Raw genomic sequence first — 25,932 nt, forward strand, 5'->3', positions numbered from 1 at the left:
CCGTTTTCTTCTCCAATTCCAAACCTCAGTTAGTCATTTTTATAAATATTTTCTGCCTTTGTTTTAAAATGTCCATGCAATGTTTGTCTCCCTCTACTTGGTCCCTACCTGTCAGGAGCTCAGCTTCTCTTTCAGTGTCTGGTTGCAGCCCGAAGTCCACTTCCAGCTGACATTCTAGTATTAAAAAACTAACTTGATAACAGTCGGTAGTTTCCAATCCAGTCGTAACAATAAGAAAGTGAGTTGAAAACGGCTGCTGAAACAGGATCTCTTCCCCCTATGCAGTTCTCCAAGGTGGGATGCTAATAGACCTAAAATCTTTGCCGTATGATATTTATTTGTATTTGCCACTTTGTCTTTACTCCTGCCAGTTAATAGATGCAGGTTTGTAAGGTGCTCTCAGACTTTAGAATCCTTTAATATTTCTCATTCACTGATAACACAGACTTTAAATTCCCTAACCCTATGCCCAGTGGATCTCCTGAGGATCCATGCATGTTTTTTCTAATTCCTGCTTCCTTTTTCCCCCTGTACATTGCTTATATTAAAGTTTCCTGTATTCAAAGCCTGGTCTGTCAAGAGATACTTTGTTTACAATGTAGTCATTAAAATTGAGCAAAGTCCTTGCAATTCCTTTTATTAACTAGAACACTGATTTTGCATAGCAGAAATCGCAAGACATTGATTGGATTTAATTAACTTTATTTTAAATTACATAAACTAATGACAGTAGACAATAGTGCGGCATGTTCATAAGCAGTAAAACCAGTGCCCGTACTGTTACATTATTAAACCTTAATGAAACTATTCATAGCAGAAATTGTATTTATTATTTAGTTTTATACGAGTAGCAAACTGCGGTGCCTGGAATATTGTTTGCTAATGGAGGACTTGCTCTGTTCTTAGGTGTGCGCTCAGAAGATAGTGAAGGGGCCTACAGTCAGTAACCTTTGGGTTTTGCCCGCCTCTCACCAAATGGATGCTCCCCTACCCGTGTGTGAGAGAGATGCAAAGAGAGGTGAGTCCCTCGGATGGTGAAGTCCCTAGGATGAGCTCTGCAGAGGTAGTGTTGGTTGCTGTGTAGAGCAGGGGTCAAGCATCTTGAGATCTATCCTGTACAGGTCACTTAGGGCCAGATCCCCTTCATTCTATTAGACATCTAAGTGGCACTTTTGGCATTGAAGTATAGTTTTATTCCACCCTGCTTGCATCCCTGAAAAGCCGTTCTTACATCTACTTTTGCAACAAGCTTTCATGTCAGCCTTAAGAGTGAGGCAAAAAAGATGAGGACCCATCCATCAAATGCTGTAATGGTTTTTCAGAGACTCAAGCAGGATGGAGTGAGAAGGCATTTAAACACCTATTACTTGGAAGAGGATCTGGTCCTTAATGTCTCTGAGCCTCAGATGGCCCATTTTACAGATAGGCTTACTAATCTGTAAAATGTGGAAGTTGTCTAATGTTTGTAATGCGCTGCAGAATTTTTTTTGGTAAGTGGCATGACAGAGCTAAATACAAGTATAATCATCCCCAAAGGTTGAAGAGATTATGGCCTAATCCAGGCTGCGTGTGGATGCATGGGAAAGGAATTTACCAGTGGAAGGTCATTGGGTCGGCGGCCCTCTGTGCCCTACCCCAGATGTCCCAAAAAGCCAACAATGTGTACTCTGCTTCCGTCTGAAAGTGGAGCTCCGGAGAGTAGAGAAAGCAATATGGCCAGACTGTTTAGTGAGATAGAATATTCTCTGTGGGCTGAGACGGGTCCACATCTTACACAGGGTCCAGTTGTTGCCGGGAGCAGAAATCTGTTTGTGATGGAGGGAGGCCTTGTTTGTGATCACATTGAGTGGCCATGAGTTTCTTCAAGAAAATGAGAGCCTGAATTTGGCCTTGGGACAGTAACTAGAACAACCTTTGGATTATTTCAGCAACACATTGAATTATTTGCAATGATTCTGTACCCATAATTATGGTGGGACTGAGAGCAAATTTGAAGCAGCTCTGACACAAGTGTTTCAAACTGATGTTCCACAAACACACAGTTCTTCTCTATAGTACAGCACAAATACAGTTTATTTAATTTCTGTGTCACAATCTGTAGGCAAAGTTTGTCTCCGCTGGATTTATCACAGTGGCTTTCAACCTTTTTTCATTTGCAGATCCCTAAAAATTTTTTTTTAGTGGAGGTGCAGACCCCTTTGAATTGTAAGTGTGGGTGTTTACAAACTTTTGATTGATTTATAGCCATCTTGTGCAGACCCCTTAGACAGTCTGCGGGTCCCCAGGCATCTGCAGACAACAGGTTGAAAACCACTGATTTATCACAAAAAGCACCACTTCTCTAGTTCCAGTTTTGTTCGGGGAAGAAACAACATTTCTTCCCCAAGAAGATGATGGTACATTCTAAGTGTTACATTTAAAACATTGGAAGATTTGACTTGGTGTGTTTCATTTCTTTATATTTATTATATATCATTTCTTTATATATATTTCTATGACTGTATGCTATGGCAGAAGAATTCCAAAAAATGCTAATACCACTAGGCTGTATGATGATACAGTGCAGGAGTCAACCTACAGCCTGCAGGCTGGATCCATCCTGCAAAGAGGTTGAATCTGTCCTGCGAAAGTCCAGTCCATCCCAGGGGGGCCTAAGGAATCAGGTGCATAGCTGCACCATGCCACCCATCCCCTCTGCAGCACCCACTCCTCCACAGCCCTCCATGCTGCTGTCTCGTGCCTGCCTTTACCCTTGCCTTGTCCCTCTCCATTGCCCTTGGGGACAGGGATCAGTGGCAAGGTTCAGCGCGGGGCGCTCGCTGAGCGCTCCTGTTGAAGCTGTCCCATTGCAGAAGATTCAGTGACTGGGATAGGCAGTGGGAGGGGGTGTGTGCATAACCCTGTAACTGGGATGGGGTGACCTGGGTGACACTGTGCTATGAGGCAGCTTTATGTATTTTACACTAATCTGCCCCTGCACATGAGCCAGCACTCAGCTCAATGTCCTAGCTACTAGGCCGGTCATACTCATCTCACTGCTTCTGTAATTTTAGCACGCCAGCTTCAGCACAAGGATGGGGGAGTTCCTCCACCCAGAGTAGCTCATCGTGTAGTGGGTAGGGCACTGTCCTAGCAGTTTGAACCTCCTCAGGCAAAGGAAGAAATTGCACCTGGGTCTCCCACAGCCTGAGTGCTCAAGCCACGAGGCAACAATGGTGATACAGGTTTCCTCGCTTTATGTGGGTTCTGTATGTGTGAACTCGCTCTTATGCAATGACCTTTTTTTACCAAAAATGTGTTATATGCAAGGTAAATTCACTCATATGCGATCGGTGTGGTGGGAGCCCACAGTCAGCTGCTTTGTGTGGTGCATTGTGGGAGTGACTCCATAGGCGGAGGAAGAAAATATTTGTGGGGGCTGAGCCGGGTGCTGGTGTCAGATCTGCAGGGCACCCCGGGAGCTGTGAGCTATGAAGCCGCCTGGCAGCAGCGCCCGCAGCTGCCACACAGGGCAGGCAGTGCCCATGCTTCTGGAGCTGCAGCTGCCTCGGGAGCGGTGCCATGCCATGTCAGTCCAGTCGAGGTCTTGGAACATATCCCTATTTGTTACACAGTAAAGTGGATTCCCTCTATGCGAATTCGAGTTATGCGCCATTCTCCAGGAATGCATGTACCGCATAAAGTAAGGGAAACCTGTAGTAACACTGTCAAACAAAGGACTTGCCCCTGCCCAGCTCTTAAAGAGGTTGCTTAGGTGCCCGACACCTGGCTGGTGTGCTGGTTCAGGGGGAGTCCCAAGAGGGCAGAGGTCACTCCCTCCAGGAGCAGCTGTCTCTTCTGTGTTTCCTGGTAGAGTATGACCGCTCTTGTGAATCCTGTTCTGAGGCCTTGCCTATCGAACCTAGATGCCTAATTCAGGGCTGTAGATTACACGAGACTCGGTGCCACACGCCTAGGGCTGGGTGATGCATCACATAGTTCCTTTGGGGATCTACCCCCAAGAAACCAGACACATCATTCAGCAACGTCTTTGTTTTATAGGTATTCTGAACCTAATCGAGCGCAGGCTAATCCCACCGGCAGCAAAGATTATACTTGAGTCGCCTCCAGTGTTACCCAAAGTCGCTCCTCTCCATGAATTTCACAAACGTCACAAGAAGCCTGTTTCAGGTAAGCACAAGAGTGTTGGTTGTGACTGTCAGTCAAATCCCAAATTTCTGAACCCCTTTCAAAGTCTGGCCCTCGGTATTAGTAATTGGTAACCCTCAACACTCAGCTGACTTCTGCTTATCTGGAGTTGTGTCCAGCTAGAGGAAATTTTAGTCTGACTGGTGAAGAAGGACTACCAAATACAGCAGGCCTGAACAGCAGAGTGCTGGACCCAAGCAAATCTCTTTGCCCCTTGCTATGTAAGTCTGTATAGGAAAGCTGTGAGCAGTGACCTGGGGACTGGAATTTTCTAATCAGTTCCTTAGAATTTGAAACATCTCATAATGGATGGAAGCGGCCACAAATAAAACAAAGGGCCACGAGTTATGGCAGTAGCATTGGGGTGCAGTCAAACAAAGTAGAAGCCGATAAGCATTTTACAAGTGATGCAGTACATACACATTGCTTAGGACTCGATCTAGTTGGGGTGGTCCTGCTTAGTGCATGGGGGTGGACTAGATGACCTCCTGAGGTCCCTTCCAGCACAGATTTTCTATGATTCTGTGATTGTTGTGGAAACAGGATATACTGTTGGCTGATGCACTGTCTTTTGAAAACTATCTTTTAAAAATGTCCCAATCTCTACGGCGACAAATCTGTGCTTAATTCTTTTGGCACGCTCAGACTTACTAGTATTCTTCCCAAAGCTCTGCTGTTCATGCCAGAACCATATTTTGTTGACATCTCTTGAAAATAGCCACCTAGTGGAGCATCAAAGCAGCGTGAGATCTTTTTTATGTTATTTAATGGGATGTATTGTGGTAATATTGCACTTTGCTATTGTTGTAGAGTATTTCCTTTCAGCAATGAAACCTTGCACTGCCTTTTTGCATTGGTACAGGGAAGATGAGTAGGAAGGCGGATGCTGTCACAGACATCTTCACTTATCCAGACCCAAAGACAACTGTCAATGGCACATGCTTCTCCAACAAGGGTAACATTGCACCACCCCCGTCTAACATCTCCGTGGACTCGGCTAGGAGATCAAAGCGAGTGTGGACACAGCCATCTCCAGGGCAAGAGGTGGCACTTTGCATCCCACCTCAGCCAGAGGTATGTAGGCAGTGACAGCCACAAGATCTTATTGTGCAAATTTTCAGCACCGTCTTCAGCAAATCTGCTTTAGGATGTGAGCTGTACCTTGAATCAGGACATGAAGGCCTGATCCAAAGTCTGTTGAAGTTAATAGACAGCCCTCCGCTGACGGCAGTTTCACTTTTGAAACTGCCATCTCTTCCCTAATTCTTGCAACGTTCATGTAGGCAAACAGAATGTCTCATTTCACTGTAACAGGGAACGGGAAAGGAGCGTGACCCCAGCTGATTGATTATTTGAGGCTTGATGGTTGTTCTTAGCCTCTATGCATAAGGGGCATCTCTCTCCCTTTATGTGCAACTGAATTGCAGTGTTGCATACCAAACAGTTCTGGAGTTTTGCTTGACCTTTGCAGATATCTGAGCCATTAGAGTGCTGATCCATGCTGTAGCCCAGAGGAGAACTGAAGATGAAAAATAAAGCAACCCTGGAAATGGAAACTAGGATGTGAATTAGATAATAACAATTTAAATAAAAAAATCTGCAAAAATACTTGAAAATAGCAAAGTCAGAATGAAAACCAGAGCTGCTGAGCTGCAGGCCAACCTCTCCAATGGAGACAGAAGTTCTGGTGGGTATCAGAAGAGATGGCCTTTGCAGGTAGCCACGGGTGGAAGATCAGGGTGTGTTTGTAGAGAAGGAGGTTACCCATTCACTCATGACAGTATGAATGAGAAAACAATGTTGCTGTAGTTGTAAAGTCTTTGCGTGGTAAATCATACTTATTGTGGGACCAGCTGACCATATCAGTGTCCACAGAACTTTTATACGAAAAGATCAAGCGTAGATCCCTTGAGCAATTAATATATTTTCTATAAAAATGTTAATAGTCTTGAGTGACCCCTGGGTACATTTCTGGTAATGGGTTTTATGATATATATGGGCCAGTCTTTGTGGTTATGACATGTATATGTTAAATCAATACAAGGAATACATTTCTGGATCCATAACTTCCCACAGCTGTGTGGTGAATGATACTATGAGAATGTACGTTGGCCACTTATTTGTCAGCAACTGCAATTATTTTTTAATCTGTGGTTGTGGTCTCTTTCCACAGACCTCACAAATGATGCCATTTGAGTCCTTCCAGAATTCAGTTTTGGATTACGACATAGCTATTCACAATGGTGCTATAGACCATAAGGCTCCAGCCTTCCTGGCATTTAAGCAGTACTACTGTTTGTCCTGGGGAAGTATTCTCTCTCTCTTGGAACATGTTGAGAAGCTGCTCAAGGACTACGCCATACCATTAGCTATAATAAAAAGCAGAAATTTGGTGGAGCTTGTACCAGATTTTGAACTTGACCGGAGGCCAAGCAGAGATGACATTCTGGCCATGATAAAGAACCGATCCACTGTGAAAAGACTCTTAAATCAACCTGGCCGGCGATACAAAGGGCAAGATGGTACTGAAATGGCTGCCACAAAGATCCAGGCAACGTGGAGGCGCTATCAGGCCAGAAAAGCCTACATCCATTTCAGGCAGCAGCAGCGGGCATCAGGTGTGATTGCCATTTCTTGGCTCTTGCATACTCGCATGGCACGTGTAAAAAAGACCCTGAAGGAATCACGTCGGAGACACCTGGAGAATTTTTACATCAGGGCCAAGGTGTGCGGTGCTGCCAGCTGTTACGGCAGCACTTCTTTTCTAAACATCTCTTGCTTGACTGATTGCAATAAGCTGTTTCCATTTTTTTTCCCTTTAACCATACACTTGTCCGAGCATCATATTTCATCCTTCATCAGTGATTCAGCCTTTGTGGCTGCAAAATCTGTTGTAATTTTTCTATGGAGGATGTCCCTTCATGTTGACTTTGGTAGTTCTGTCAGAAAATCAATGTTTTAACTGCATTACCTTAGCTCCCTATATATACCTTGTGGCACTTAATTTGCTGGAAAAAAATCCCTCCCTTGTCTACATTGCTGTCACCACTTTGTCAGAAAGTATTTAAGTTTGGAGACAGCCTTTTAATTAGTGCTCACAATTTCATTTATGTTTGCTTTCCCCTTTTTTTTCATTCATATTCTGTTAATTAAGTGAGCAGCCTCTAATCTTCCCCTGCCAGTAGCTTCATGTAGCCACCTAATTAAATTAATTGGGGAAGATGTTTTAAGTATGTAATTAAATCAATTAATATAATTTATGCCTGGCTTAACTGTACAGTGGAAAAACAGCTGAAGTTTGACTCGATGAATCCACTACAGCTTCCTGTCACTGATCAATGCTCTTCTTGATTTTTAGCATCTGGCAGCCAACTGGAATCGCATCAGGACCTCCAGGAGGACTATTATCCATATCCCATCATTAGGTATAACACTTTTGCCTGCAAATCTATCAGCAACCTCTATTACCCACCACATTATGACTCCTTGATTGAGTTCAAGGAAGGCCCCTTGTTTTATTCAAATTGGTCTCGGCAGGAAAATGTTCTCGACATGATGAGAGTAATAACACAGGGCCCTCGCTTGAAACGGCGTTTAATTTGGGGATTAAGCAAATAAAGTCATTATGTGGGGGCTGCTATTCAGCGGAGAGGTGATTTGCTGTAATTCGCTTTCATCTGTATGAAATGAACTAAAAAGTTGTATTTTTCCCCCTGAAATAACAGATAATGCTTTCAGTCTTCTTTAATGATAGGAGAACATGGGCCTGTGTGTGTTGTTGCTGTTACAGCAATAAGCTGGGATATTGCTTGTACACTGTTTTTAATCAAATGTGCAGTCAAAATGATAAGCTACATTCTCTGAAATTATTTAGTTCTAATTACGAGCAGATGGGATGCTTTATTTGCACCTAGGGCGCCTGAGCAAAAGGAAATGCTGTGTGAACAAGAATAATTAAGAAGTTGAATAGTGTTTTTTGCGCTTAAATAATCTGCAGTTTCATGTTAATTAGCACTAATGTAATTATTTAATTACATTTATGAATTGGGGAACTTAAAAGCTGTTTTCTGCAAAGCTACGGTAAAGTGTAGGTGTTTAGAAATTACAGAATATGATTTCCTGGGAATTTCCAAAATGCACTGATAATCTCTTAAAACTTGAACTGCTGTCAAAATGTTTGTAATTTGATTTATTTTTTTACACTTATGTAGCAAATTAATTGACCTTATAGAGCTTAGATTTCATAAAGTGAATTGGTTTAGATTTTGAATTATTGAAAACTGTAAATAATTTCCAAGTCTCTCATTTTTAGGACGTATGTAACCTTAGATTTTATGAGAAAATAATTCTGCTAATTATATTTAAGATAAATATATAATCAATGAAGTACTGTTTTGAACTACACATTGATCTTAAACTCTCAAATGAATTAGCATAGCTAGTTAAATTAAATAAGAGGATTCCAATTTTAAAAATTAACAGCTTTTATAATAATATTTCAATTCCAAGACTTTTGAACCAGTTGAAAATGGGGATGTTGCAGAAAAACAATTATCAAAAAAAATCTAGGGTTAATTAGGCTTATAAACACAAATCAACAACCTTTCCAGGTAAAACACTTTTAAAGTGGCATTGTTGTTGTTTTTATTTTTATTTTGAATTTGTATATAAAAAAATTAAACTATTTATAGGGGAAATATCTCTGGTGCTTGGGTTGTGTGGCCCTGTTCCTTCCAGCAAAATGCACAGATAGTTTTTGAAAATATTTCAAGCATCTTGGTAACTCCTTTTAGTTAATTAAGAAGTCCATTCTCATTTGATATTTGACCTGGAGTCTGGGCCTTGATCTTGCAGTGTGCTGCATGTTGCAGGCTGCCTCTCTTTAAGAAGTCACTGGCTTAGGGCATTAGAAAGGAATCTTTTCCTGTGAAAATATAGACAGTATTAAATAAAGTTCATTTCTAAGAAAACATCTGAACTTGTAAATGATTTAACTAGCCAAAGAGGGAACTATTAGAGCGATAGTGACCAAAACACAGATGCATAAGGCATTACTAAAAATATATGTTCATGCTTGTTTAATGTAAATTAAGCAACTACATTCAGACTCATTCTATAGATTTCTGGTTTTTAGATATATTCCAAATTCCTACAACTATTTTGTCCATTTTGAAAAACTAGCATATCAACTTAACGTTTTTAAGAATGCATTTAGAGGGAGCTGCTTTTCAGAGGTACTTGTGTAGAATAAGGAAAGGCTCAGAGCTGGCCAGATCGGTATTAATAGAACTTTGAACACAGCTTCAATTTCAAATTTTGAAAACCTGTTGTTTTCTAGTTTCATGAACTAAGAACCTTTGGATGTTTTTTTTTTTAAACTGCATAAAGAGGAGCATCTTGAAATGTTTAATTATTCTACTCTGCATGGGTGTCATTTTGCAAAGACATTTTCATACGATTTTTGACCTATCGCTAAGTCATGTCCAGCTACCATCTTTGTGCGATTTTTCAGAACATCTTTTCCAATTGTTATTTTTCTCTGATATATACTGTAATACCACTTTTGAGAAACAGCTGCTAATTACTTCTAGCCAAGGCACCAAAACAGCTCCTTTTTTGGCCTAATTGAATGTTGGAATAAATAAGCCTAATTATGTATTATTTACACTTGAGACTAGAGCACTCTTTGAACAAATAATATGCATTTCATAATCTGAGGATGGAAAAAAAAAAAGACCCTTACTCCGTACTAGGCAAAATTCTGACTGAGTTCAATGGGAATTTTGCAAAGGAAGCCAGTCATTGATCAATATAAAATATTTCTAAATTTTATTGTAAAGTCAGGGGAAAGCAAGCGATCCCCAAAGAATGCAAGTTTGACAAGAATTTCTTAAACAACTGTTGTTTTTTCTCTGAAGAATTGTTAACCAAAAATTGGAGGGTAAGATTCTGGCTCCATTTAAGTCCTGTTGACTTCAATGGAATCGGGATTTCCCCCATGTGTCAGCCCGATTCTTCTCTCACGCAGGTAGACTTCTATTGATGTGGCCATTGTGTTAATTGTGAATTTCTCAGCTTTTTGTGGTTTGAGGAATGTTTCAGAATCGTGTCAAGTACCCGTTCTCTGCGTGTATCTCGGGGGGGGGGGCAGGAATTAGTGAGATGATTAGTTAAAAGGACACTGCCTAGTTAAAAAGTACAGTGTTTCATGGAGCACATTTTCTTTTCTTTTCTTTTCTTTTCTTTTCTTTTCTTTTCTTTCTATAACAAATCTTGAAATAATTAAAATTGAATTTAAAAAATATATTTCACTTTCCCGATCTAAGCCTTGTTACCTTGTGCATGTCTCTCAGCAGATTTCAGTCCATTTCACTCGTGTTCGTGGTCTCGTTAGTCTTTCACCTTCACAATCCGTGTAGATTAATACAGCGATGCAATATTTGGGTTGCAGATATAAGACAATGTTTTATCTTTTCCTTAGGTTGTTTTAAAATAATGAATCCATTTAAAAAAAAAAATCATTTTAAGCCAAGTAATATTAAGTCATTGATCACATCTCATTTCTACTCGCGAAAATCTTATAATTCTTCTCATCCTTAATACGTATTCCAAGCAAGGCCTTAATGGACTGAAATTATCCGCTAGGAATTTATAATCCTGTTAATTCAATTAATGTATAAATATAACTTTTGCTATATTTTATCATTACAATAACATACACTACTGCTTGATTTAAGGCTTAGTTCAATACAAGAAGAATATTTCAGCCAGCAAGAGCGGAGAGCTCCTGTGATATAATTTCCTAATAAAACTGTTACTATTTTGTAATAACTATTTTACTCTGTAACGTTGCTTTTCAGAAACTTTGCATAATATACTAATATTGCAGCTTCCTGCATCACTTTTCTTATCACTCTTCCTCACCCATCATCACCCATCTGTGCTTTGTTTCCCACATCTTAAACCCTTCTCGCTGTTTAATGTGAGAATGTCTCCCATCCAACACTCTCACCCCTTAAGTAAATGATGGTCCAACTGAATGCTGGGACTTCCTAGTTGACGTCCTAAGTTTATCTAGTAAAATTAAGAGATTTGTTTTAGCACACAAGCTCCGTACAATAGGGCAACATTAGCTGGTTGAACTCTAACCACTGGTTTTGCCTCTCTTCCCGATAGGCACAAAACGCCTACACTTGAACTGCCTTGTCTCTGCTCCCTCTCCACTTCACACCCCTACTTCTGTTTTTCAGAGGCACTTTTGAAAAGTCTTGTGAGTTGTTTGCTGAGGACAGGCACTAATGAAAACAGGCAAGCCCTATTTAGAAAGTGCCATTTAGTGTGGAGTGGATCATGGCAGGGGCTGAATGGGGGAGAAGATAGTAGTCCATTTACCAGCAACTTGTACTCTCCTTTTCAGTTGCTCTGTAATCTCCCCTCACTTGTCAATAGGGAGTCATTCCATTGAAGTCAGTGAAGACGCACAGGAGTGTGAGAGAAGCAGATCCTCAGTGTCCGTTTGGTACCAGACCACTGGCTGCACTTGGACACAAGGATCCGCAGTTCTCACCCTGAGATACCAACTTCTTTCATAGACCAGCTCAGCCCTGGGCACACGATGCCTATGGCAAGTTGAGGGGTTTATTCTACAGTGCTCAAGCACCGCAGGCTTTGGAGACCTGATTACTTCTACCTGGCTGATTTCATCCTCATTTTGGAGCATTATTTATTTGGAGCTGTTCATACAGATAGAGTTGTGATTCTGTGAATCTGAAACAGTGGTATGACTATGGCTAGAGCTCATGATAAACAAATTATATGCGGTTAAAAATGGACCAGGGAGGAGATTTAGTGCCCGTCTGCTGATCATTGGTAACTGCTTGGTAGGCCCACTCTGTCCTTTGATAAGCAGAAATGAACTGTGAATATTGCACGTCTCAAAACAACCATGGAAGTGCAAGTTTAATTCAGAATGGACTGACTAGACAGGTGAGCACTATAGTTGTGGACGAAGTTGTTCTAAGCTGGGGGATGTGGAGCAGATAAGGTCCCTCTGTAATCGGTGATGCCTGGTCCCCAGCCGGGTAAGCTCCGAGCCTGTGAGACGTGCCAGGACTGCCTTGGGGTAGCGCATGCCGCTAGCTGCTAGGTGCTGATACACGAGGAGTGAGGTCCTGGTTTCACTGAACTCAAATGGAGTTGTGCCAGCGGGCAGATGTCTGGGTGATCTGGTGTGTATTTTTTTTCACTGAGGTAACCAGTTTAAAAACAAATAACGCAGTGAAGCTAGGTTCATATTCCTTTGCATTTACAAAAGTACACCAGTATAAAACTGACTGAAATTTGCTCCGTAGGTACCAACTTTAAACACTTGCCCTTTGAAATACTTTGCCATTTTCCAAATGGCAGCCTGCATGTGTTTTTCCTGCCAAAATTGGCTCCTTAAATACAAAACAGTGTTTTTCTGGGAACTAGTAGCCTGTTTTTATATTCTTGAAAGCACCACTTCTTAGTGGATTATTAATAGCACTAGCTGTCAGGCAGCTTACTGTAGTCTGTGCTCTGCCACTGACTTGCCTGGGAGCCTTGTGGGAGTCGCTTAAAGGCCTGATGCCTCAGTTTTCCCATCTGTGAAATGGGGCCCTACGTTGCAGACATTTCATGAAATTCAGATGTTCTGAAGATTAAAATCAACATTTTCCTGCACCCGCTAATACCATAGTTCCATGGAAACTAATGTTCCAGGTTCAGCAAGACTGACTGATGTTATGTGCTTGATCTGGGGCATCCAAAATTAGGGGCTGCTTTAGAAAGACATGGATTAAATCTTTGCAGCCTTTCATTTTAGTATCTCCTTCTATGCTTCCATACGTGACAGGGTGGCACTGCCATCCCGTTTGCAATGCTGCTGGCTACTTATAACTAGTTTTCTAATCAAGACCTCCTCTGGCAGACCCACTGATATAGTTATCTTTCCATAAGGTAACACTTCAATCTTAAACAAATTTTAGTTCAAACACATTTTTGGGGAGCTAGTCCCGTGCAAATGTATGGGAAAACGGAGCGATTGAGCGTTCCCAGCTCTTGTTAACAGACCAGCCAAGAGTATCTGTTAAACATGCGGTGTTAGGCTGGACATCCTATTGATTTAATGACAGCTCTACCAACCCGTAATTGATTTTATGTGTTTATTATAATTTTTTTCAGCAGGTTCCTTTAAGATTCGCCGAATTTGAAAGTCTGCACAATTAGAGATTATAGTGCCTATAGACATGCTATTTTCAAGAGCCTTTTAGAAGATGAGGATGTAATCGGATAGAAATCTGACCTCTGAATAGATAATCCTAGCTCCGACGGATTGTTACTCACCCATTGCATCCTCTCTAACAAAGTGATCAGATGTCCCCGACATTGTACTCTGGACGGGCTCTTTAAGGAGACATTGTTTGTTGCCTTTTATCTTTGAGGGAAATTGTGATAGAAAAGACTGCTTGGTCAGAAAGGATCTGTAATCATGGTAATGTTTTTTTCTCTTTGCCATTTCAAGAAAAACACATAAAATGCACAAATCCAAGTAATCAGGGATGTAGTTGGTAGCCGTGTTGGTCTGAGACACAAAAGAATGAGTTCTAGATTTTTGCAAATCCAAGTAAGATACACGCATGAACGTACTTTTTGGTTATAGAGTTCATCACATTTATGATGTTCAAGTCCTTATCCAAAGATTTTCTGATACACAGGCGGGATGCTGCTAAAAGTAGCTAATTAAATTCGCAAATGTTATGCTACATATGGAGTAACATATTAGGAACTTGAAATGCTATGTCCTCATTGCTGCAAAAAACATAATTACATTAGAGAGAGAGAGAGATGAGGGTATTTTAGACAGCTCAAAAGGCCACATTCCTGGAAACTGTAAAAGCAAAAATATAATATCAGTAGGGATTTTATTAGCATTAAACTTTAAGGTTTTTTGATCTTCCTGTTTGCTGTATATATTTTCTTTAGCAATCAGGATCAGCATACCCTTAATAAAGACAACCAAGGGGCTCAGCCTAAATTTGGCTGTTAGTTCATAATGAATTTGAGATGCATTTGCAATATATTGGATGGGAGCTATTCACAAATCAGTAAACCACAGTTCTGTAACAGGAACATACTGGGCACGTCTCACCAGCATTAAAATGCTCAGTGTGTTTTCCCAGTCCTGATATTTTACTCCATCAGTAAAAATAAAAATAAACTGATTGAAGCTTTTATAGTAGTAAGATCAGCTTCTTGGCTGGCCTTTTATGGGCCCACCTCTCCTCCTGGCTGCAGCAGCAGTAGGATTTGTTTTGATTCGAACAGGAGCAGAACTGCACTCTACATTTGTACTTCAAAATGGTTCATTTATTTATTTATTTATTTTAATAAACTTCTTTGCCGTGGGGTAAGATTACCCCAGTAAATGGATTTTCTTCAACAGGAAAATTTAATTAATGTATCTAAGATCTGATGTCTCTAATATACCTGTTAAGCTTTATATTGATTAATATTTCGGTGCAATCTTGGGCTTGTGTGTGTGTGTGTGTTGTTGTTTTTTTGTCAGGTTATTCCCAAAGCATTCGTGAGAATATGTCTGACTTTGCTCTCCAGCAGAATTTGCAGATGGGAAGGCTGTGTGACATCCAAGGTACAGTCAGAGCAATCAGCTGCCTTCTTCTTTGCTGTTGTCTCTCATTCTTAAGTAAAGGAGAAACGCTGGGGAGGATTTCCTTGCTGTTGTGATCTTGAATTTAGAGAGCGTACATGCTCAAAAGAGGCTTATAATAGTGGGTCAGTCTTTTATGCCATTTGCTGCTTCTTGAGATGTTCTTAGGGGGGAGCACATGGATTCCTTTTGATTCTGCAGCGAAGTGAGACAATATGATCCTGCAGGGCGCTTGGGTAGTCTGCGGTGCGTAGCAGCTTGCACAATCAGGTTCATAATTCTGCAACTCTGCATTCAGAGTCGTGTTGGGAAGAGAAAAAAAAAAAGAGATGCGGGAAATGACTAAGCCCTTATTTAAACCAGCTTTTTTAATTAGCAAATGAGGCAAGAAGCATACATTAGAAAGTTTTCCCCAGCATGACAGTCCTCCTTTAAGCAAAGCAATGAAGAATATGAATTTGTCAATGCCCAACTTTGTTGGCTTCCTGGAATGACATCCTTTACATGATTCATATATATTTCAGTATCATTATTATTTCATAAATGCCATTTAGTAAGCTTGTAACAAAACGGTATTAGTTCCAGAAATTTACAGTAGCCTAAAATAATAATGTAATTGCCTTTATATATTATCTAGGCACTCGTATTGTTTTTTCCACAGTGCAGCTTTTATTTTTCTGTGAAGATTGATTTGTTACATTTCAACTGTTAGAAACTTTAAGGGACAACACCAGCCTTACACAGATGGTCACTACCGAACGAATCTAGTGACAGGAAGATTGTGGCTAAAAAATTCTTTACTGAAATTTAAAAGAAATCCACATATTAAGAGCTGTAATAATTATCATATGCAATATGCTTAATTTATGCCAAATGCAGGGGCAAAAATATTTGCCACATTTGGTTTCCTGGTTTCTTTAGATTATCACGGTGATTCTATTATATATTAATAAGATCGGATACTTCTAAAGTCTGTCTGTCCAAAAGAGAACATGATAGCTGTCAGTAAGGTAGTACGAGCAGTAGTTAACTCAGCCTTGCAAAATCCTATTCATTCGCAGGGGTAAGTTGACAGGTTAGATCAAGATGATTAGCTCTTTCATCATCACAGCGAAGATGGGTGACTAGTCTCTGTGTCCAGGCTGGTCACTTTTCAGGGCATTTTTGCAAATCTAATTAAGTGACTGAATGTGAGATTGCATATCGACCAGAGATCAAACAGGCTCTTCCCCTCATCTCAGTTACTTTTCAAAATTCTGCAGTAATGAAATCTTCTTTATGTGGTTCTGCAGAGCTCAGTTTATAGGCCAGATTCTCAGCTGGCATAAATTGTTTTAATACTGCAGTTGAGATTTTGGCCTGTATTTATTTCGCAAGTTATTTTCCTGCAGTTGTGCACCAAATCAAAGAAACAAATGGAATTCCTTACTCTAAGTCATTTATAAAACTAGTTTCATACTTTCCTCCGTGCTGCGTTCCCCCTAGCTTTTAATTGCTGCCCACCCTTTTGCAGGTAGTAATAATTTGTCATTGGTCCTTTCAGGGCTTTCACTCCAAAGCCAAGTGAAGAGAATGGAAGGATTTGCATTGCCTTCAGTGGGAATTGGTAGGGCCCCTAGTAGTGCTTTTTGCATTTGAAAATCCCAAAGTGCCTTGTCAGGCTCAAACTCCATTGATGTCACAAACTCATCAGTGTTTAACGTTAACGTTCTGCAGAAACACACTGATTCCAGTTTTCCATGGTAGGATTACCAGAGTCTGACGCTCTTACACATCTAATTGTTTACACACACAGTCTTTCAGCCCAAGCCGTTTCACATGCGAGACCCCAGATTTTCACACCGGGGTTTTTAGCTAGCCAATCTGCATGCACACATGCTCTGCAGCAGTCATTAATGGCATCCTACGGTGAGCTTTTATGTGGACAGGACAAGGATAAGAACAGGCCGTGCCGAATCCAGGCAGAGTATGAAATTGCAATTTCACCAGCTTTCTAAAGTTAATAGCTCAGTTTTATAATTTGCAGAAGTTAATGGGATACATTTTTAAAGCAGTGCGCAATTCCCATTGATGGTAATAAGAGTCGCGCAGCTAAATCCCCTTGTAACGCTTTGAAAATTCTGCCCCCGATGTGTTCTGCAGATTGAATTCTGGAAACTAGCTATTTCTTTGCACTGCTGACCTGTCTTTGGAGAAATGCTGAAGCACAGAAAATGCAGTTAAACCAGTAAGGTTTGGGAATTACAAATCTCATTTTATTTCCTGCATGCTTTTAGTTGTTTGTTAGCAAATGGTCAGGAATTGTCAGAGAACCAGCTCACGACGGAGTTTACCTTGCTTGTGAAAATGAACACTGTGCCCCTTTGTTTTAGATGCCAACGTGGACGTCATCTACATCTGCCCCCTTCATCTGAGTGAGGAGTTACTGCAGTATTACAATAAACTCCTGGGTCTGCAGGCAGCTGTTAGATCTGGGAACCCTGAGGACATGGGTGACCTGCAGGACAGGTTCAAAATTCTCACCCCTGAAGCTATAAACAGCTTCCCTGTGAGTTTGTCTTCTAATTACTACAGCTTGAGGGATGCAGTAAAATTAAATTGGAAATTTTATAACTTGTAACGCTCTGGTACACATCAGTGAAATATTATTGCAAGTTTAAGAGCTTTACTGATTAGACTACTAGTTAGACCATTGGAAATAAATATCCCAGTTTAGCTTTATAGTCGTAGTTGAGGTACCCCAATTGTCTGAAGCCCGCTATCCAGCTTCTGTTTGTCTGGGACTGGGAACTTGATAGATTTATAACTCTGAGCAAAACCTAACAATAAAAGTATTTCTGTTACTCAAAATTTACCTCCTTATAGCTGAAGAGCCCTTCATCCATTCATGCATTCATTCATATGATGTTTATTGCAATTAAATCCAATTCATAGCCTTTTTTAAAGAATGGCCCCTTAAAAGTGTTTGTAAGATTTTGTTAACTTTGGTTAAGTCCTGTCAAGCCAGTTTGATATCCAAGTACTGGATATCAAGACACCCAAAGCACTAGTGGGTCTAAATCCTGTGTTTCTGAAATACTGCAATACAGTTAAGTTTATATATGGCAGGGGGACATATTATACTGTAAATCTTAAATCTATAGCAGGTGACCTGCTATTTGACGTGTGAAATGCGATGATCTTTGCTAGATTTTATACATTAAGTCTATACTCAAAGCCCCTGCTCTAGTTTTTTTGGGAAAAAAAAATCCATCTCTCTAGGTGTTCTTTTTCATATAGTAATTTGTTGCATAGTTTCTCTGAAAACAACTCTTTCAAAGGGCAAAGAAGCCATTTATAGTTGTTGTATGTAAGATGATAATTTTATGTTTTGTTACTGCACTGTGCAAATGTATTCTCTCTCCAATTTACCCCAGTCTAGGTCTCAATTCAGCAAAGCCTTTAGGCATCTGTGGAGGTCGACTTCCATTCAGCAAAACACCTTGGTATATGTGCATAACTTTAAGCACATGCTTAAGTGCTGTGCTGAATAAGGAGGGCTTGCTGAATGGGGACCATGGCCGTGTGTAGGCGAAATGAGGGGCATGTGTGCACAGCACTTTAAAGCGAGTTAAATGCTTTTGCACTGCTTTAATGGTGTTGGTGTTTGCACGCGTCGGTGGCGTATTGCGCATTCATTCCAGCCGCTGTTGCAAATTTGGTGGCGTAATGCACCTTAAATGACTCGGGGCTCCTCCACTCCGAGGAGGAGTTTTAGTTTGCTGCCCTACAGCCGCGGAGCGAAGCACTGGGCTCCCTGCAGTTCAGGGGCTCTGCAGCAAGGCCGTGCAGGCAGCCTGGCAGCAGCCCGGGAAGGCAGGCTCCACCCAAGATCTTTTTTTTTTTCCCCCCTGGAGTTGCCTGTCTGCCTGAGCTGCGCGGGGCCCAGTGCTTCCCTCCACAGTTGCGGTGCCCCCCAGGAACACTCAAGCCGGATGCCTGTGGGCAAGTGCTGCCTGCGGGGAGGGACCGCCACTTCCATGGCACCAACCCCACTCTGCAGCCCAGGGACTGCTCCGCCCACTGGCAGCTTGCCCTCTCCTCCCCGCTGCCGGAGAGGCAGGTAAGTTCAGGTTTGTGCATGACACAGGGGTTTAAAGGGCCTTAAGTTGAAGCGGTGTTTTTAAAAACACACCACTTCAATTTAGGGTCCCCGTTTTGTCTACACACGCCCCATAGTAGCCACTTCTCTTATAGTTAAGAGCAATTCATACAGGTTTGTCTGGGGTTTTTTTTCTCTGAAGTTAGAAAGAAGCAAGATGACACCTCTCAGGTTTAGCTGCTCTTACTCTCTTTCACCTCAGATCTTCTGTGCAAACTCAATGCGATTTAAACTTTGCAAACCATAAAAGCAAATCCTCAGCCACACAGTCTCTGCCAAAATGATACGGTACATGGGAACAACTTTCAGAGGCTTTAAAGTAAACAGTGTAAAATAGCTCTAAATAGCTCCATTTTATAGGCTGACACCCTACAAATGAGACCACATGGAAAGCTCTGACATGATGAATGTCAAATACTTTGAATTATTAATGTTTTCAAGGGGCTTTTGAATGGGTTATTTTGCTATATCTGCAGCATTTCGAAGAGGCATTGATGAACATAGCTGTATTGTATCTGAGCACAAGGCAGTATTGCAAACCAGTTATTTTTTGGTTAAAGGGCTTCAGCAAGAACTGGGCTGATCATCTTCTGACTTGCAGCCAGGCCGCTTCTTAAATAAAGCCGTTTTTTCCTGTTTGTTCTTTAAAAAGACTCCAAACAAAAGCTGCTTTTAAGCCAAAAAAGGTGATGAGCAGAGAAGTGTGAAATCCACTGGGAACTGTGTTGTGCAGCTTTAATTCACCTGGGAAATGTATGATAGAAATGCATATACTTGAAGACCACAGCCATTGGCGAGGGTTACCTGGTTCCTTTGTGGACTTGCACAGCCGTCTTCACTCTGCTATTGAACGTTCAAGGTACTAGTCCAACAGGACAGTCTATAAATGCAGTTGCTGTATTGCATTTGATGTACCCTGAGCTCCTACTTCACTAGGAAAAATGTGCTCCGCCAAGTTTTATGAATACAAGGTAGAATCCCAATGCAGACAAAGGGAGGTGTAGCTAGCACATCAAGCCTTCAAACTGCCTTGTTTCCACTGGGTTGTTGCTGTGTTATTTACCCCATGTTGCTAATATGTAGTAGAAATTTATCATTTTTTGTCAGCGTCTTCCAAGAAAATCTGCATTCCTTACTGAGGCAAAATGCTCACTGGCTTCCAAGGCTGTGAGTTTGCACACTAGCCTGTTTCAGGTGCCCTGGATTAGGTCTTTACGCATTTGTTCTAAGCCTCTTCCTTTTGGTTCCTCTCGTGATGAAGTCTCGTCTCAGGGCCTCTGCTTGGAGGCAAGCCTTCAGCTTCCCCTCAGCCATCCTGAGCCACACGAGCTGCATCTCCTGGTCCACACTGCCTTGCTGTGGCAGCCTACAGGAAGCATAGGAGAGGCAGGGATTGTGCAGACTGATTCCAGAAAGAAATGGATTAGGAAAATCAAATGGAGCACGTCTGTGCTCTAACTGCGGGCAGCAAAGACAGGCGATGCAGGAGGGCCAGCATTGACATCCTGGGTTACCCCTGCAGCACTCAGGTGAGTAGTGAACATGTTTCCGGGAGGCGAGTGCAAGGGGCAACGGCAGGAGGCAGTGTTGCAGGGCCTAATGCCCTGGATCGCTTCCAGGGAATGACGGCCTGTTGCAGGGGGAAGAGGCCACACTGGAGTTTGCACATTGCTTTACAATGGTTTGGAGCCAAACGGCTGGCCTGGGAACAGTGTTAGGTAGCAGTGTCGATATGCCCTCATGGTACTTGATTGTGCTTTGAACCTGGATTGTACCTGGTATTTTCTGGTATCACAAAATACCAGCATATGGATGGAAATTTAGGATATGTCTGTCTTGATATGTAGGGCAGAGCCTGTACCTGTAGGTGCCCTCATCCAGCCTGAGCTAGGTATTTTCCTTGTGGTCTGCACCACAGCTGTCTACATTATGCTTCCTGTTCCAGGTGGAGAGCCTTTCTAGGAATCAGTCTGCACATTGCTCACCTCTCCTGCCGTGCTTGGCTCCAAATCCAGGCAGTAAAGACAGGACGTGGGATGCTGAAGGACTAGAAGTCGAGAACAGGAAATTGTGAAGCTGCTAGTGAATTTACAAGGGCTGTGGCATGCCACCAGTGCGTGAGCACCAACACACTTCAGGGAGAGGCAGGGTGGGCCTGTATGTTAGCAGAATATCTCGGGTTGGGTTGGACTGCAGCAGGAGTCAAGCTCAAACCTTTTCCATGCGGACGGCTGGTGGGTGTGAGCTTGAGGGCAGCCATAAGGTCGACCCTACGGGACCAGATCCCAGTTGTTTGGTAAGGCTACTCGGCTCTGTACCCACAGCACAAACCAGCCTTAAAGCCAGTTTAACCACCTGCCTGGGGAAATCAGGTCCAGAGGAAGTCACAAGGTGGCACAGTGCTATGCCATGCTGTGTCCCAAATTTCTGGTATGGGCAGGTAAAGGGGGATGGGATTCACACACATGCAGTTAGGCAGTCTCTGGCTCTTGGGCTGGCCCCTTGGAGGTTATGAAGCCAGATGAAGCTCTGAATTGTGCTGGTTCTCAGCTGGCATCAAATTCAGGAGAGTATGGTAGGAGGAACTTTTAATTGCCCTTGTGCACCTCAGAGGCAGGTGCCAAGCTGAATTTGTCCAGCCCAAGGGCCTGGCCGTCGGCACCTTGAAGCAAGTTACCAAATGTGATGATACAAGAAGTGGCTTTTCCCTTAGCCCAGAGAAACTCAGGAACTACATTAGCAATGGGGGGTTAACCACAGAGTTACAACAACTTATACGCCCTTGGGTGACTTGTGGCAAACATGCTCCGGTGCCAAAGAAAAACCCTACAGCACAGTAGCTCGTGATGAAGTCTTGTCGCTAACATGAAGCTTGAAGTCAGTAGCTAACATGGCTAAAGACAGACGCGGTGTGCGTCGCATCGCTCGCGGCTGCAGGAATGACGGAGCCAGTAATGTTTTGTGCAAGGAGCCACAGGTGAGAAGTTGAGTCGCTTGTGGCTTGAGAGCTGCAGCCTGGGCCACGTGCTCAGCCTGCTGATCCCCATGCTGTGGACTGCCCTGTTGGGATCGTGAGGATTCCCCGCCTTCCCCTGCTTTTGCACTCTCTCCCCCTCCACGCTGCGCATCGGTAACTGCACCGCTGTCTGAGCAGGGATGAACTAGATTTTACACCCTGTTTCCTGCACATCTTAATTAACTCTAGAATCCATTATGGAGAGAGACAAAGCAGATCTCCTCCCTGCATCACCACTTCTGGCCCAGGAGAGTGAGTGACCGGGACTGAAAATTGAGCCCGTCTCCCCTGCAGGGTAGAGCTTTGTGCTGCCAGGACACCATGAGATGGCCCCTGTGTCTTCAATTCATGCCATGGCTTAGGAGAGAACCATAGCTTGCTGGAGCTCAGAGGATCACCTGCTTTCCCTGGTTTCTATCCCTCATTTCTCCCTAAAGCACCACTGTTTGGAGCACTGCACTGTTCCCTTGGGATAACGAAGTAACTGTGGAGCAACCCGAAGAGCTTCAGGGAAGGAGCAGGGCCATTTCCATCATGCTCCCTGCATCAGACCAAGATTTATGCTTTGGGTTGTGAGGTACAGGGAGGCAGAACTTGGCAGGAAAAGTCTTCGAGGTCCTAGCTGCGAAAACATTTAAGCAGGCGCTTGTGCCGATCCCTATTCAGGACTATGCTTGAGCAGTAAATCAGTTGTCTCCAAGTAAAGAAAACTTGCTTGTAGGATGTTTACTCCGGTGTCTTTATGTAACGATCACTGGCTCGATAAAGGAGCATTGGACTCTTCTATGCATGGCATCCTTCTCCGTCTCACTCTTGAAGTACACCTGGAAAGCTACAGAAGAGGACCTGATACGCAGAGTGATCTGCAACCGAAGCATGGGTTTGGTGTAGCGAATAGTTCAGAGACTCAGCCATTCGTGATGGCTGTTCTTACTTTAATTTTAAAGGGCATGATGTCTCTTCTGAATGGCTTGTCCTGAGAGAGACATTTGCTTTGGAAAAACAAATGGAAAATTCCTACTGAAAAGCTGAAACCTCTTAGCCTTAAAAAATGCTTTCTGACTCAAGTACTCTGCATTCAAGTTTACTGTAGCTGTAAGAACTACAGTATAATGGAAATGTATATCCCCTATAATTTAATGTGATCAGTGATAGGTTTTGTAAATCAAAGTGTTTTATTCTCAAAGAATCACTTAAAATGCTGCTGCGCTGTATGGTGAAATATATTCCCTGCTATAGGGGTTTTTCTTCATTTTTTGTATTGATTTCTAGACGCTTTAGAGTTAAACCACGCCAGAAGTGTTGCTGAGATGAATCACTATTATCCAAAGGCCACCAGCCTCTCTGCCGACTGACAGAAGGATAATTCCATGTGGATCAAATAAATACAGATGTGTAGTAATTAGTTCTATTCCCAGTGAGCCCATTGCCAACACACTAAAGATGTGAACGATTATGGAGCCTCACCCCAACAGCTTTTATCAATTTAAACTGCTAAGCTACAGGATAGGTCATAACCCAGCCTGCTATTAATAATGTATTTATTGTGTGCAACATTATAAATTAGGTTCATGGAAGAGAAAAGAACACCTTTTAACAAGACTAATGCTATCTTTATACAGAACCATCCCATGTGCTTGGCCACTCAGCTGAAGTACAGTCCCAAGACGATCAAAAGAATAAAAAATCTTATCCAGGGCAAGGACGCCTACGTGATTGGAGGGGTTCCCCACAAAGATGATTTAGCGGTGGCTGACACGTTAAATGTGCCCATACTGGGCTCTGTGCCAGAAGTGGCTCATCTCTATAGCACCAAGTCCGGAAGTAAAAGAATTTTTGCCAGTGCTTGTGTGCCAGTTCCCCCCGGAGAATATGACATCTATACTCCTCAGCAGGTAAGCAGGCAGTGTTTGGGGGGGACACCTTTGCATTTCAGCACCTAGACTGCTACTGGAGTGAGGTGGGGTACAAATTTTGCTCTCTTATGTAGATCAAGTATCATTGAATTAATTAGACCCTAAATGGGCTGGAGTAAATGCGGAAATACCTGGGGCCAGGGAGAGGGGTTCTTCCTTTCTGCAAGTATCTTATTTAAAATAAGTATTGTCTTGATAAAGAGGGATTAAGCAAAATAAATGATCCAGTATTCTCACCGTCTCCCTCAAGGGCTTGCACCATGTGCTGGTATCTGCTTCTTACAGCTAGCCATCATCACTACCCCGTGACGGGAACCCTGATCCCACCAAAACTAGTGGAAATTTTGCCTGTGACTTAGATGGAGCAAAGACTTCACCCCATCTCGGCAGTAGGAAGCAATGCTCGCAGAGCCGCGTCTGCTAAAATACTTGCCACTCAGTAAAACAAAAACATTGATGTCCAGAGAAATTCCACCCATTTTGGAAAAGTGGCTTGTCCAAGCTGAGAGCTGCTACCTGAATTTTGCCCTCTATTTAGTACATCAGTTCAATTTTCATTTCACCGACCCTAGTGCCATGACAATAAGCCCAAATGGTGCTAAACTCGGTTAACCCATCATCACTGTAATGGGTGCCTTTAACAGAAGAAACAAGGACCCTGGATTTTGGATTACATGTTCGCCTGGATTTATTTCTGATCCACTGGCAGAATGCTGCATTCTGCAGAGGGACTTCATGGGTTAGGTTATCTTGCTATTGTGGTGCTACAAGTTGTGCAGGGATTGCTGTACCAGCAGATCTTGCATTCATTACATTCAGTTCTCTCCTGCTATCTCCTGTCTCAGATTAGGTCGCATGCTCTTCCAGACAGAAATGGCCTCTTACGCTGCACTTGTTCAGCGACTTGCACAGCCCTTGAGTGGGATGTCTAGGGGATCCCATATACAAAGAATGATTGCGTTTCATGTGCTAAAAAGAAACGTCTGCCAGCACAAAATAATTTGAGAGTGGGTTTCGGCAACTCCTTCCCAAACGCTGCCTAGCTGGGATGTGCTTGGTCAGGAGCGCAGTGGCTTCACTTGTGCTTGTTGCTTCACTTGTGCTTAAAACCCTGTTCTTCTCACTAAGCCCCTTTCGTCCTCTCCCTGCTGAGCCTGTGCTCTGGGATCCTGTCTGCAGTTGCCTCTGATGGGCCTCACCTTGCAGCTAAGGGTGTAGCTTGTGCTCCTTTCAGCAGCTTGCTCCATCTCCGTTCTGCGCATCTGCCCAGTGCCTGATCTTCCCGGTCACCGCGTTTTGTCTTCTCTGCTGTGAGCCGAGGCATGGAACAACTTCCGAGCCTTCGCTGACTGCCGCACAAAGGAAATCCGGGATAGCTCCCCTCTCTGTGCGGGAGTCCAGGAGATGTGAGGCCAAGGCATGGGGAGCAGAGGTGAGGGTAAAAGGAAACCCTGTGAAAGCATTAGGTTTTTGCCCCATTCGTGCGGCCCTGTTGGAGCTCTCTTTCCAGCCTAAAGGAGCTAGGTGCTTCCCTTTGCAGAGGTGGCTTTCAGTCCCCTTGTCCCTGCTCAAGGTAGCACTAATTCTCTCAAGTTTTCTCTCATGTCCTTGCAAACAACAACTGAAATGGTGACTAAAAGTGATGAGGCACTGATTTTGGGCACCTCCTCGACAGCCTCAGGGACTAGGCAGGGAGGTTTTGAGAGTGCAGCTTTGGACTAGGCACCTAAACTCCACCACAGCCCTATGCTAAGCGCCTGAGCCCTTTTGTTCGTGGGTCTTTGAAACCGCAGCGTAACATCCTAAGAGACAGGATTGCTTGGAGGATTCTGCCCTTGGAAGGCAGCGCTCGGCCTGCTGCCCCCGCTTTCCCGGGGCTCAAACAACAGGTCAGCAAATTTAAGCATGTGCGTCTCTGAGCAAAAGACGAAGACAGGACTTCTGCAAGAGAAAGCGGTGTGCAACTACAGAAACTCAGCAG

General features: G+C 42.9%; 1 protein-coding gene across 7 annotated transcripts in view; it reads left to right on the forward strand.

Annotated features, from left to right (window-relative positions):
• The window catches only part of IQCH (IQ motif containing H), a 106,773-nt gene that overhangs the window by 21,812 nt on the left and 59,029 nt on the right, over positions 1-25,932 (forward strand). For 6 of the 7 annotated variants that reach the window (XM_014524517.2, XM_025215093.1, XM_014524521.2 and 3 more), the window contains 8 exons: positions 907-1,018; positions 4,042-4,170; positions 5,051-5,262; positions 6,362-6,913; positions 7,547-7,613; positions 14,777-14,860; positions 17,251-17,426; positions 23,658-23,930. In XM_014524517.2, coding sequence (XP_014380003.2) covers positions 907-1,018; positions 4,042-4,170; positions 5,051-5,262; positions 6,362-6,913; positions 7,547-7,613; positions 14,777-14,860; positions 17,251-17,426; positions 23,658-23,930 — 1,605 coding nt within the window. The remainder of the gene's footprint in view (positions 1-906; positions 1,019-4,041; positions 4,171-5,050; positions 5,263-6,361; positions 6,914-7,546; positions 7,614-14,776; positions 14,861-17,250; positions 17,427-23,657; positions 23,931-25,932) is intronic. The other variant, XM_025215092.1, reaches the window with a different exon arrangement.

This window comes from Alligator sinensis, unplaced genomic scaffold (assembly GCF_000455745.1).
Source record: "Alligator sinensis unplaced genomic scaffold, ASM45574v1 scaffold1423_1, whole genome shotgun sequence".
In the NCBI taxonomy this organism is placed as follows: Eukaryota; Metazoa; Chordata; order Crocodylia; family Alligatoridae; genus Alligator; species Alligator sinensis.